The sequence below is a fragment of the Loxodonta africana genome, chromosome 23, assembly GCF_030014295.1.
Source record: "Loxodonta africana isolate mLoxAfr1 chromosome 23, mLoxAfr1.hap2, whole genome shotgun sequence".
Lineage (NCBI taxonomy): Eukaryota > Metazoa > Chordata > Mammalia > Proboscidea > Elephantidae > Loxodonta > Loxodonta africana.
In genome coordinates, this window is record NC_087364.1 from 19017620 (window position 1) to 19031234 (window position 13615).

Below are 13615 nucleotides of genomic sequence, written 5' to 3' on the forward strand. Positions count from 1 at the left end.
TTGAGACAATGGACTTATGAGTTGCTCCCAGCCTCCCCTGTCTTTTCATCCTTCTAAAATGTTAACCAAAAAACCATAACCACTGCCGTCGAGTCGATTCCGATTCATAGCGACCCTATAAGACAGAGAACTGCCCCATAGAGTTTCCAAGGAGCGCCTGGTGGATTTGAACTGCCAACCTCTTGGTTAGCAGCCGTAGCATTTAACCAGGGTTTCCTCTAAAATGTTACATATTATAATTAAAGCAGTGTATTAAAAATAATATAATATGGGGAAAAAAAAAAAAGAGTGAGGAGAAAAGACCTTGACTGTCAGCTAGGGGCTGAGATTAAACTTGGCCTTAGACAAAATAGTTCATTACAACGACCAGATGACCATTACACAAGTTTCCTTCACTGCTTCACTGGCTACTTCTCTCTTCGTTGTTTGTTCTCCTGCCCCATGTTTCCCTAATGACCTCAGCCTGAACCTTTTTTTTAAAATTACTTTCCTAGAACGCCTTGAGTGATACCCACCTGTCTCTTCCTCTTGCTAAGGTCGTCCGTTATTCCGAAACAGTAACATGGCAAATGTCACAGGGGTTATCGTGCAGCCTCCTGCACATTAATGTGGTGAACATTGATTTAGTGATAACACAAAGGGCTGATCAGAGTCCTTCCTTGGTTCACTCACCCCCTAGAGATCTTTACTTTCATTCATTCATTCAGTGTTGTCCTAGTCTGTGATGTTGATGATGATACAGAAGGCACCTTTAGCATCTTCTGGAAAATTTAAGCAGGAGGTATGAAAATTGCCCTGGATGGCAGAATCAGAGACCAAAACGAATTCAAATGTCCAGAAAGATGGACTAAACAACCAAAAAATAAATAAATAAATAAATAAAAGAGAGAGAGAAGTTTAATGGGAATGAGTTTGAGTCTATAGGGTCCCTAAGAGTCATGGGACTTTGGGTTATAAGAGTCTACAGTTACAGATCCTGCCAGACAATAAAGCGCTTGTGAAAAAGCCTTGAGGTTTTTAACCAATAGTAAACGGGGAAGGCATGCAGTGCTACAGAACAGGCTCCTTTGATCTTAAACTGCAGAAACAGAAGTGAAGTATCCCTGTCACAGCCCCCGGGGAGTAAAAGGAGTCCAGAGCGATGAGATACAGCTCTGAGCTAGGAGACACCCAGCCTCAGAAAGAAGCTAGAAACACAAATTAATCAAAATGAGATCTTATAAACACAGCAGCGGCATCAGCCTCTGGGAGGGACCAGGGATCAGGGATGGGCTGAAGCAGGTGGAGCAGAATGAGGAGCAAGGGTGTACCTGGCTGGTGGCCCCTAAGAGATGCCATCAGTTGGGTGGGTGGTGCTCCTGAGTGTGGTACCCACTGCCCTCATCCTCGAGATCTCTAAGGGACGCTTCCCTCTGCTCTTCCTCCATCCTGGGTGTTTCCTCCATCTAAACTACTCTCCCTTCCTCTCTCACCTCCGGGCCTTCCCACCTGCTATTCTCTGTGCCCTGATGGGGCAAAAATCTCTAGGTGGAAGAAAATAGAGTTCTGTTGCATTTTCAATCCTGAGTATCTCACCTGTGGTGGTTGTTGTTGGGTGCCATTGATTCTGACTCATAGCGACCCCAGGTGACAGAAAAGACTTGCCCCATTGGGTTTTCTAGGCTATCATCTTTACTGGAGCGGATTGCCACGTTTGTCTCCCTCAGAGCCACTGGGTGGATTCAAACTACTAATCTTTTAGTTAGCAGCCAACCATTGAACCATTGTGCCACCAGGGCTCCTTCTCACCTGTGGGGAACCCGATAAACTGGAACCTGTGGAGAGGAATTTGAGGGGATTTCACGAGCATGTCATTTGAGGAGCGATCAAAGCGGCAGGGATGTTGAGCCTGGAGAGGAGAAGATACATGGGGCCCAGAATATCTGTCTTTGGGTGTTGGATACATTTTCATGTGGAAATATCAGAGTTGGATGGCTACTGAACCTTATTTTAAAGGAAATCCATTGATTGGCTCAGTAGATGGGTTGAACTACTTTTAAGAAAACCCACTGCGGCACAGTTCTACTCTGACACACATGTGTTCACCATGAGTCAAAGTCAACTTGATGGCAACTGGTACCACGTATTTCCATTCTTTGGAAATGGAGACAATTTCTGCCATAGTCAGGTTGCCTTGAGCAAGATTTTGAAGCCAGTGAGTTATGAGCATCTGACTAATAAAACCATAAATATGCCCGTCTGGGTGTCTCAACACAATTTCCTACCACAGGTTTGAGTGAGGACACATGCTTCTTAGATAAGGGAGCTGGAACTGTCAAGAGCATATGTATTGGTGAGTTACTTTTCATATAACACAGAAGGGGTTTATAGATCACCTGGTATTTGTAACCGACCGTACATCTTTACACTGTGTGGTATGTATGAAGCTAACTAACCCATGAGGGGATGGAAATTGTCACTGACCCTCAGTGACTACGAGGTCAGTAGTTTCCCCCTTGGTCCACTGTGGGAAGATGAGGCCCTGGACTCCCTCCTGTCTCTCGCACTGATGTCCCAACACTCTTATTAGTTGGTCTTGAATATGAGAGCTGTTGGTTTTACCAATAGTGTACTTCTGAATAGGGACCAGAAAGAATTCTCCAGAGAATGTTTGCAGCTGATAACAAGAGAGAGTGTCTGGTTTTGCTACCAAGCTGGCAATGAAATGCTCTTTTGTATGTGAGCAGGAAGCAGATAGATAGTCGACCTCAATAGCTTTTTATACCTACCAGGCATGCTGAATTTGATCTTGTCCATCACTATTAGCTATAGAATTTCTTTCATCTGCGATTTAGTCAGAAGGGTGCTGTAGCCCATTCTCCGTCAATGGTATTATCTTTTGGGGGAGGAGTTTGAGAGCTATACCTTTATTCCCTAGCTCTAAGCTCTCTCACATAACCCTTTGACAATTTGTAGCATCTTGAGTTCTCTGTGAGGAGGCTAGTGAAACTTATCAAAAGAAGTAGTTAAAAAGAAAAGAAAAAAACATTGCTGACTATAGCAAAAGCCGACAACTTTTCAAAAGAAGAGTTGTGTGGAGGACCCCTCTCACTGCAGAAGGTTTCAGTGTAAATCTAGGTCAGATTGGACCTTGACTCTTTTAAACTTAAATACGGCACTATATTAAGCACTCAGCTGCAAACCAAAATTTGCCAAACCCACCATCCACTCCATGTGGCAGTCTGCTTCCATAGAGATTACAGCCTTGGAACCGCTATGGGGCAGTTCTCCTCTGTCCTATAGGGTCACTATAAGTCAGAGTTGACATGACAGCAACAGGAAAACTATCACTGACTAGCATCTTAGATGCTCACCTGCTTATAAAGATCTCTTCAACTGTCAACTACCTTCTTTGGGTTCACAAACACACTCAATGTACGTTCATTTCTGGCAGCAGGTTTAGAAAATGGGGTCTATGTGTTTTAAACAATCAAAACAGCATTTGAAAATACATGAAAACTTTATATGTTGTGCTGTGCAAGTGGGGAACTGAGAACCATTTCCCCCAGCAGCAGCTCAGGCATCACTTCTGAGGAGCCCTTCTGGAACTTTCCAGGCCCATCTTGGTGCCTTGTCTTCTCTTCTCTGCCCATCTTGTATACTCAGCACCTCTCCAGCATTGTAACTCTCCAGCCTCCTCAGCAGATCCTGAGCCCCTTGGTAGGCAGTGATCTCTTCTCATGTGAGTGTGTTCTACCCTAGCACAACGCCTGGCCCTTGTTAGGTTCTGGAGGACAACGCTGACAGCTTCTCCTTGGGACAGGGCGTAGGAGTGACCAGCAGGTCTGAAATGAGGCTGCCGGACCCCTTGGCTCTGGGGGTGGAAGGGGCTGTGCCCTGGGCTGGGTGAACAGTCGGGACAAGGATCAGAGGCTCAGCTTCCAGCTGTCCGATCAGTATTTATTAGCTGTACGCCAGATGATTGCATGGTTTTGGAGGAGAAAGTTTTGAGCAAGGCAGAGAAAAGGAGCCAGGGAGAACTGGGAGGGCAGTAGAGTGATGAGGAGCACTGAAAAAAACAAGAGAGATGGTCCCGTCAGAGGCTAGCGTTGATTGTCCAGTCTTCGCTTCTCCTGAACCACGAAAGCCTGTGGCTCAGGCGCCCGGAATGCAGGTGTGCAGACGTGCGTTCCCCGCACGGGGAGGCGGGTGGCTGGGGCATCAGCTCTGTCTGTGATGCCGGGACATGTGGCAACGTCAGGTTACCCAACCTTCCAGATACGGAGGTATGTAGTTCAGTCCTTCAGGGAGAATCGCCGGCTCCGTTTAGGAGCCACCAGGTCCTTTTCATTAGGGTTGTCTGCCACGTTCCAATAAGAACTAATTCTTAAAGCAGTTTTTACAGAGACAAGACTGGGCTGCTCCGTGGAGCCCAGAGCCATTTCAGCCTTTGAGGTAGTGGAGACATAATTGAGGATCAACGTGGAATTAGTGTCATCGCAAATGATCTAGTGCCTCCAGTTCATGTCAACTGGTTTTGTTCAAAGAGCGGCACAGTCACTCATTTTGCGTAGAAAATTGCCACCCAGCAAGATTTCTTTGGTCAGAGCGATTAGAGAATAAAGTTCGAGTGCTCAGCCCTTGCAAGTTGCAAGAGTGGTTTCATGCTTCAGCTTTTTAAAAAGTATTAGGATGTTCTATTCCTTGTTTTGCTTCTAGGAAGCATGGGGTTGAGGAAATGACTTGGGCGGTTGCATCTTTGCGGCAGAAAAAGACACAAACTCGTTCCCCAGGGAGCACTCATCCCGTTGGGTCACCTCCGGGCGCTCCCGGTCAAGTCTCCCGTGTAGAGGGTCCCCGGCTTCGTCCTAGCCGTCTCGGGACGGTCTGGCGGGACTGGGGGCAGCAGGGCGGCGCAGCCAGAACCCGGCAGGAGAGAGCGCGCCTGTGGCTCCCTCCTTGTGCCCAGGACGCTGTAGCGCAGAGTTCCCTTGGAGCGGTTCGCAGGGGCGCTGCTCCGACTTTCCGCCCGCACCGGGGCGTGGGACGCCAGCCTCTCTGCCCTCCCCACTCCAGGCGGCCCCCGAGCTGAGTAAGCCGGGGGAGGGGAGGGAGCCCTCAAGGATTTCCTGCCGGCGATGGCGGGGAGGGGGGAGCGGCGCGGCGGCCGGAGGGCCTGAACCTGCGGGGCCGCGCTCACGCTGCCGCGCTCCGCGGGCTACCCCGCCCTGGCGCCCCCGCCCCTGCGCGGAGCGGTCGGGAAGCAGCCCGGGAGGAAGAAGAGGGTAGGTGGGAGGCGGATGAGGGGTGGGGGACCCCTTGACGTCACGGGAGGAGGTGCCGGGGAGGAAGTGGGCCGGGGAAAGGTTATAAGCCGCCCCCGCCCTGCTCCTCAGAGTTGAGGTCCGCAGGAGACTCGGGGAGCGCGCGGCGGTCACTTCTCGCGCTCCTCCCGGCGGCAGCAGCGGCGGCGCGGAGCGGCTTCGGGCTTGGCTGCGAGGATTACCCACAGAGGGAGTTTGTCCCCCCGGCTGGAGCGACGACGACGGGCGCTCGGGGTGCAGGGCTGCAGCTCGAGGCCGGGCTCAGGCGGCGGGGTCGTGGGCCCGCGGGGAGCGCGGGCGCCGGGCGAACAGGCCGCATCGCGCTCACCATGGTCAGCTGCTGGGACACCGCGGTCCTGCTGTGCGCACTGCTCGGGGGGCTGGTTCTCGCAGGTGAGGCGCGCCGGGGGTCGAGTCCTGCTCGGGGAGGGCAGGGCCGGGGCCAGCGGGGAGGGGGGGCTGCAGCCGGGAGGGCGAGCCGCCGGGAACTTGGGAGACTAAACTGGTGCGGTCCCGCCTGCGGACGCGGCGCCCTCTCCTCCGCCGCGCGGCGGGCGCTGCGAGCGGACAGCGGCGGGGGGCCCGCCGGCATTGCAGCTCGCCCAGCCGCGGGCGCAGCGTCGGGTCCCACTGGGAGGGCTCGCCGGCCCCCAAAGCTGGCTCCCGGGCCGGAGCTCCTGGCGGGCACTCAGTCTGCGCCGGACGCTCTGTGCTGGGCTGCGGCGCCCTCCGGAGCCCGGGGAGCGGCGCCCGGAACGCCCCGAGGCTACCGGACTGGGCTGAGCGCGCCATTGGCGACATTGGTCATCGGCCACCATCTCGAGACAGAGAAGGGCAGAGCCAACTTGGAGGGGGCGCGTGCTGGCGGGAACCAGACGGATCCCAGGAGAGGGCAAGCACTGTGATCTCCCTCCCCGCAGCGGGAGCTTTTGGCAGCGCCTCTTCTTGCCTCCGCCGTGCAGAGCGAGCTGCGCGCAGCCGGCCGGTGGCGCTTTTGCCCGGAGCCGACGGGCACGCGGTGCAGCCAGGTCGCCGACGTGAGTGGCCCTGGACTGACGAGGGCGGCCGAGGACCCAGAGACCGTTAGGTTTCGGAATTGCAAGCCTAGCCTTGGAATTCCGAGCTAAGAAAGGGCGGACGATGTGTGGACCAAAGATGCGGTCAGAGGATTCGGTGCGGTCCGCCCCGCTGCGGAGTCGGCCTTTGCGAGAAGACAGGGATAACCTGCGGCGGAGCCTCGGGGGTCAGGAGGCTATGCGAGCAGTTAGTGTGGAGGTGGCCCCACAGAGGGGTCAAAGCCTGAGAGGACTTAGAGACCCGGACTCGCCATCTCTGCCCAGCGGGGCAGACTGACGGTACCCTCGGGTCCAGTCCCCCTGGGCGCAGAGCCAGATTTCGGAGCACCTTTCTTTTTAAGCAACCTGGAGAAAGGTTAAATATGAAACAAGATACAGTATTATAAACTAAAATCAGTCATTGCAACGTTTCCCAGGAAGGAAAGTCAGTAGAGTTGAGCATATTAAAGAACAAACAAATAAAAAACTTGCTAAGTCGAGAAGGAAGAAAAAATTTGCGGTCGAGTTGATTCAACTCATACCGACCCAGCAGGACAAAGTAGAACTGACTCATAGGATTTCCAAGGCTGTAACCGTTAAATGTCGTTTCTCAGTGGGAACACTCACCTGTATCATCAGTTTTTAAGGAACAAGTAAGAGTACCAATTAAATTGGTGATCCCGTAAAGCCAGGAGATGGGGTCCAAATTGTGAAGTCTGAGAACTTGCTGTAGGTTTGGAAAGTTGCTCAAATAACGAAATGAAATATTGTATTTTCTATTTCACAAATGCGTTTGTGTTTTGAAGTCACTTACAGGGTCGCTATGAGTCGGAATCGACTCGAGGGCACTGGGGTTTTATATTGAAATACAATTGCTTAAGAATTTAGTAAACCTGCCAAAGCTATTTCCAGTATGTAAAGGTAAATTAATGCAAATCCAAAAAATGGGGTGAGGGAAATACTGTTTTACTGGAGTTTCTGTTTCACACACATACAACTTTATTTTTCTTTCAAGAAACGTGGTTCTCTCTCTGATTATCCAACTTTATTGTTTTTTAAACTTTTTTTACAAATTTCTGTATTCGTTGTGGCGGTTTTTGTACTGAGAAATACATTAATGTTTTCGTGGTGGCTACCTTTTTTACCTATGGTCAGTTTTTAGAAATGCTCTACAGATTCTAGAATATATTTTCACTATAATTTGTCAATATCGATAGTAAATATTTATTAAGGCACCCTTAATAGGATTTTAAATACAACGTTCGGATCTCAAAAAAAAAAAAAAAAAAGTGGTTGGCTTCACTGAATAGAAGCAACTTTAATCTGTGGAAATTTTTCCAAAACGTAGGTGGGAGCTTCTTGGTGATTTCGCTTAGATTTTATTTTACTAAAATGGGCAAGATTTAAAAGAAATCTTGGCACTCTCGTAATTTTTTTAAAAATGCTCGTGTGCATAGACAGGAAGAAAGGGGAGCCAACAGTGCCAAGGTGATGGCCCTTTTCCTCGGGCAGCTTAGGGAGTTTGCAATTGCAAAGCCTGCCTTTGCAAACTTAAACTGCAGGTGTCTTAGCTGATTAGCAACTGTCTCAGACAGTAAAACCATCAGCTACCTGCTTTCCGGCTTACAAACAGAACGGAAGACTGCGTCTCTGGGGAAGGGTATCCAGAAAGTGGCCAGGTTTCTGCCCTTTGGACGTCCGGGAGGAGTCTCCTTGCAGCTATTTGGGGACCTCCCATCCACTCAATAAGTCATTAAAATGATTCAGTCTTGGAGTATTTATCAGTTATAAAAATCGTGTGCGTGGGCGAATGTGCCGGCACTGCTGTGGAAAATATCCACAGGTTCGGTGATACCCGTGGATGATGAGTTGTCCCTTTAAAGAGTCAATAATTCAGATCCTTCCAACTCCTCTCTATTGCACTGTCTTCCTTTATAAAGGCTACCAGCCCTCGCTGCTTCATCTTGAAGCCTCATTTTCTTACTTTGAAGGGACCACACCCTTGATTAAAGCCAGAGACCCTTTTTTCCCCCTTCCCTATTTTTCTTGTGTTCTCGAGTTGCTGACGTTTACAATTTCTTATACCTATTGCTGTCGAGTCGATTATGTCTCATAGCGGCCCTGTAGGACAGAGAAGAACTGTCCATAGGGTTTCTAAGAAGCGGCTGGTGGTTAGCAGCCAAGCTCGTAAGCGTTGCACCTCCAGGGCTCCTCAATGTATTATAACTAATTGGAAATATGTAAATTGTGAATTTTGTGAGGGAAGCCCACGTCAATATTAAGTTATATCAAAATGCACCTGAAAATAATGTCCGTTTCCAAATGAAATGTAATAAGTGGCTCATAGTAAAGGCAATTTTTCATAGCAATCTTTGTTGTTCTCAAAAAGGTTTATGAAGCCACGCTTTTTTTGTTTTTACAAATTGCATATTTGAAATGTTATTTATTTAGCACCTTTGGCAGCCTGGGTAACCTTCCAGTAATAAATTTCATCATGTTGCAGGTGAACTCTGCTTCCTCGATATTTTTACTTTATTAAAAGAGAAAGTTGCTCACTTAGTCCTTGTTACGTTTTTTTTTTCTTTCCTTGTTGGTTATTCAATGATATTCTACCCAGTTTTTCTCTAGTGATCATGAAGTGGATTTTTTATTTTCGTATGTAAAAATGAAGAAATTAGAATAGATGATTGATTTCCAAAGCCCCGGTGGCACAGTGGTTAAGTGCTTTGCTACTAACTGAAAAGTCAGCAGTTCAAACCCACAGTGGCTCCCAGGGAGAAAAGACCCATCTATCGATCTGCTTCCGTAAAGATGACAGTCTAGGAAACCTCCGGGGGCAGTTCTACTCTTTCCTGTAGGATTGTTATGAGTCAGAATCGACTGGAAGTCACACAACAACGTGAGTAGTTAGAAGCATAAAAGTGTTTGTTCTATTTGGTTTAAGTGATTTCATAGAACCGGACAATCCGTTCTGTTCCATTGGCCTTTGTACGCTGGAGAGGCTTGTAGGCATGACAAGATCTGCCAGCTGCTTTCTAGGATCCTTGTTGATTCCTCATGCACTTAGGTGGCTTGCAGATTTCAAGGCACTGATTAAATTACTGGGCTTTATATCAGATGGAGGGAAGGAAAGGAAATGGGAGGAATGGGGTAATTGAGGGGGGCTTGAAAGGAAAGCTCTGGCTTAGCATATGGGGCTGCAGGGGGTTTCATTAAGGAAATGGTTCTATTGAGTCTACTGAATACTGAAGATCTTGGACTAGATTTCCTGCTTTGCTGCTGGGCCGGATGTGGGGAGAAGTCAAGAATTCCTGGGGATTTCCCATCAGCCTTGGTAAATCTCCATACCTGACAGCCAGTTCTGATTACTGCTCTTTTCCTGAGTGTTGAGCTCCTTGAGGGACTTGATCTTGTATTGTAAGAACAAGATGGAACCTCACAGATCCAACCTCATTTCAGAGATGAGAAAACTAGCTCAGAGAAGTTTAGTGATTATTTTTTCCAGGTCAACAGCTGGCTAGTTGTAGATCCAGGATTTGAACCTGATACTCGGTCTACAGATATTTCTTCTTAATTTTTGTATTTCCTCTGCCCCAGGCAGAGTGCAGATGCTCGTATATCTACTGAATGGCGTTATTAAAGTGCTAAGATTCTTTCTAAACTCTAGCATCTGTTTCAAATATAAAATTTTCTTTATGAAAGCACATCTCCAGGCCTTTTTCCGGGGCCACCACTGGGTGTTTTTGAACCTCTGACCTTTAGGGTCATTGTTGAGTGCAAAGCATTCGCACCACCCAGGGACCTTAAAACCCATGTCGTTGTGTTGTTGGGTGTTGTTGAGTCCATTCCGACTCATAGCCGCACCATGTGACTGAGCAGATTTGCCCCATAGCGTTTTCTTGGCTGTAATCTTGACAGAAGCAGGATGCCAGCTCTTTCTCCTGCAGAGCCATTCAAACTGGATTCAAACTGCCAAAGTTTCAGTTAGCAGCCCAGTGCTTAGCCACTGCATCTCCAGGGCTCCTTATTTAAAATCCATAAGTGGTTTAGATTAAGAATATCAAAATCATGGGTGCTTAGTAGTACACTAAGAGGTTTGGTTAAAAGCTTAATTTTCCTTGTGAGCAGTGGGGACCCTTCTCTTGAGCTGCTGTGGTCTAAATGGCTGTGGCCCTGGTATTAGCTTCCCCTTTCCCCATTACCCTCCACGCACCCTGTGTCCAAACACAGACCCTGCTGCAGTAAGACCAGTTACCTACCATTCCATAGCTGGGCTTTGCTCAGTCACCACTCCGTAGTCACGCTATTTGTCTGTCTGCAAGGCCCTTTTCCTCCCTCTGCGTCTCCTTCTCCTCTGCCTTCAACTCAGAAATCACCGGGGCTTTGCTTTTCTTTGCAGCCCCAGACAGAAGTAGCGTTTTCTCCTGTTCCCCCATAGCCTTTATGTACTCCTCCTCCAGTACTGGTCACCTTACATTGTCAGCATTTTGTTTGTGTCTGTACCCTCCCTCTCTGTGGAGGAACACCATGTCTTAGTTGTCTTTATATCCCTGGAACCTAGGTTCACACCTGGCATGGAAGCCCTCAGTCAGTGTTGGACTGACTGACCAAATGAGTATGTAGCTACACCATCATTTCAATCCTTGGGTGGTACAAACGGTTAATGAACTCTGTTGCTAACTGAAAGGTTAGTGGTTCAAATCCATCCAGAGGAGCCAGGGAAGAAAGGCCAGGCGGTCTACGTCTGACAAATCAGCCATCGAAAACCCTCTGGAGCACAGTTCTGCTCTGGCATACCTGGGGTTGCCATGGGTTGGAATCACCTCGACGGCAACTGGAAAAATCATTTCAAAAAAGAACTCTCTCAGGGCTGGATATGAATTTATTCCCGTATATGAATGCGCCCCCGCCTGACCATGTGGCCTCAGTTACGTGGGGCCTTAGGGAGTCTGTTCTCAACAGAGAATCTCTGTTCTCTGTATTGAGTGGCTATGATGTGGAAATCAGCTATGATCTTCAGCTTTTGGGGCAAAGAAAGCTAGCCATCCCACAGACTGTCCTCCTCTTTTGTCGTAAAGCTTCGTCTTTAGCTGTGCTTTGGTCTGGGTTCAAGTTCTGGCTTAGACTTTTGATGAGGTGCTAGAATATTTCAGCTCTACTTGCAGGATCTTATACAATTTTTTTTCTTATTTTGATTTTGTTGTGATTTGATTTTATTGAAAATTTCCAGTGCAGATTAGTTTCTTACTCAAAAATTTAGACACAAATTGTTTTATGACATTGAGTGCAATCCCTTCAACGTGTCAGCATTCTCCCCCCTCCACCCCGGAGTTCCTGCATCCATTCACCCAGTTTTCCTGTCCCTTCCTGCCTTCTTCTCTTCACTTTGGGGCAGGTGTTGCCCATTTGGTCTCATATACTTGACAGAACGAAGTAAGAAGCACGTTCCTCACGTGTGTTATTGTTTTATAGGCCCGTCTCATCTTTGGTGAAAGGTGGACTTGGGAGTGGCTTCAGTTCTGAGCTAGCAGGGCGTCCGGGGATTTTGCACAATTTTGAGAGACACTTGAGCTCTCAGTGTTTCAGTTTAACTCACTCGCTTTCTCATAGGCTCAACCCCGAACCCTGGGGTGCTGGGCTGGGGTGTAAACCTGAAAGGCAGAGACCTGGCCTTGTCGGGATCAGCCCTCCGTTTCAGTAGGAGCCTCCGTTATGGGACCAGGCTGGTCCACCTGGCTTCCTGTTTCTTTGGGATGAGGTCTTCTCAACCTTTCACGCAATGGTGCCTGGGAGACTCATCCTACCAGGTGTGACAGAGGGTCTTGAAAGCCTGGATCCTGTGGCTTGGGCTCAAGCTGGTACCTCCCTAACCTGCACCTCCTCACCACACTCTGTACCTGCCCACGCGTACTCAAGCAGTGCTTCCCCAACTGTGGCCCTGTTCCAGCAGCATCCAATCCCCTGGGAGCTGAATGAGTCAGAAACAGTCTTTCCCCCAGGTGATTTCTTTGCGCGTGAAAACTTGAGAAGCACTGGTCTAAAGGATACATAGCCAGTTCTGGAATCAGGGTCTTATTCCTCTTCGCTAACACCGTGGTTGAGCTCTGGTGGCACAATGGTTAAGCGCTGAGCTGCTATCCCAAAGGTCAGCAGTTCCAACTCACCCAGCAGCTTCCAGGGAGAAAAGAGCTGGCGATCTGTTCCTGTAAAGATTATAGCCTAGAAAACCCAGTGGAGCGGCTCTACTCTGTTACCTGGGGTTGCTGTGAGTCGAAATCAACTCGATGGCTCCCAACAACAACACCCTGGTTATAACCTTTCACCTGTGACTAAGGTGCTTGCTAGACCTGGCCCCGCCAGGAGCCTCTTCTGGCCGTGATGTTGTCATTGTGCCCTGTCTTCTGCTGGGATACCTGGATCCCACCTGGAGACTCTTTTTTTCTTTTTACAAAGTCTTAGACTTTGGTTGAGCCCGTAATCAAAGTCACATCATCACTCATCAACAACAGAGCTTGTGGTCTTGAGGTTTACCACAGTTAACAAAATTATGGGTTGCAAAATCAAGGACTTAGAAAATATGGACTTGGTGAAAAATAGTAAAAATGGCATTAAATACACATGTTTTAACTATAAGTAAAAGTTCTATAAGGCATCTGCTGCCAAAATACAATTGTGATGGTGGTGGTTGTGTATGCCATTGAGTAGATTCTGACTCACAGCGACCCCGTGTGACAGAGTAGAACTGCTCCATAGGGTTTTCTAGGCTGTAATCTTTATGGGAGCAGATTGCCAGGTCTTTCTCCTGCAGAACTGCTGGTGGGCTCAAACTGCTGATCTTTTGGTTAGCAGCCCAGCGCTTAATCATTGCGCCACCAGGGGTGCTACCCATGTAGTGGTAAAAACAGATGTGGCTAAATCCCCCCATCGGAGCAGAGTGGCTCTCTTTTGCGAAGCACGGTAACTTTGGGCCAGAGCTGAATTGCTGGTCTAGACAGTAGAACTACAAGCAAGCCCTCCCTCTCTGTCTTACCTCACAACGTAGCACTCTCCCTTCCTTTTATCTAGAGATTGAGAATGAGTTACTACTTTTGAAAGGTGCCATATTGTGGCTTGTCCTGGGCACCGTATGCCTGTTCCAGCCATTCTCCCCTCCAGTATGCCCTGTGAAATGCTGGCTGAAGCCCTCTGAGTCTCTGCCCCTGTGTTCCTCTGCTGGTATCAACATCCCCCACCTGGGTGGCTGAATTCCACCTCTTG

At 48.7% G+C, this 13615-nt stretch overlaps 1 protein-coding gene across 1 annotated transcript in view; it reads left to right on the top strand.

Moving 5' to 3' along the window:
• Positions 1-5553: 5553 nt before the first annotated feature.
• FLT1 (fms related receptor tyrosine kinase 1) overlaps positions 5554-13615 on the top strand; it is a 202752-nt gene continuing 194690 nt past the window's right edge. The window contains exon 1 of the mRNA XM_064275298.1: positions 5554-5696. Within this exon, the coding sequence (XP_064131368.1) occupies positions 5633-5696 (64 nt within the window). The 5' untranslated portion in view covers positions 5554-5632. The remainder of the gene's footprint in view (positions 5697-13615) is intronic.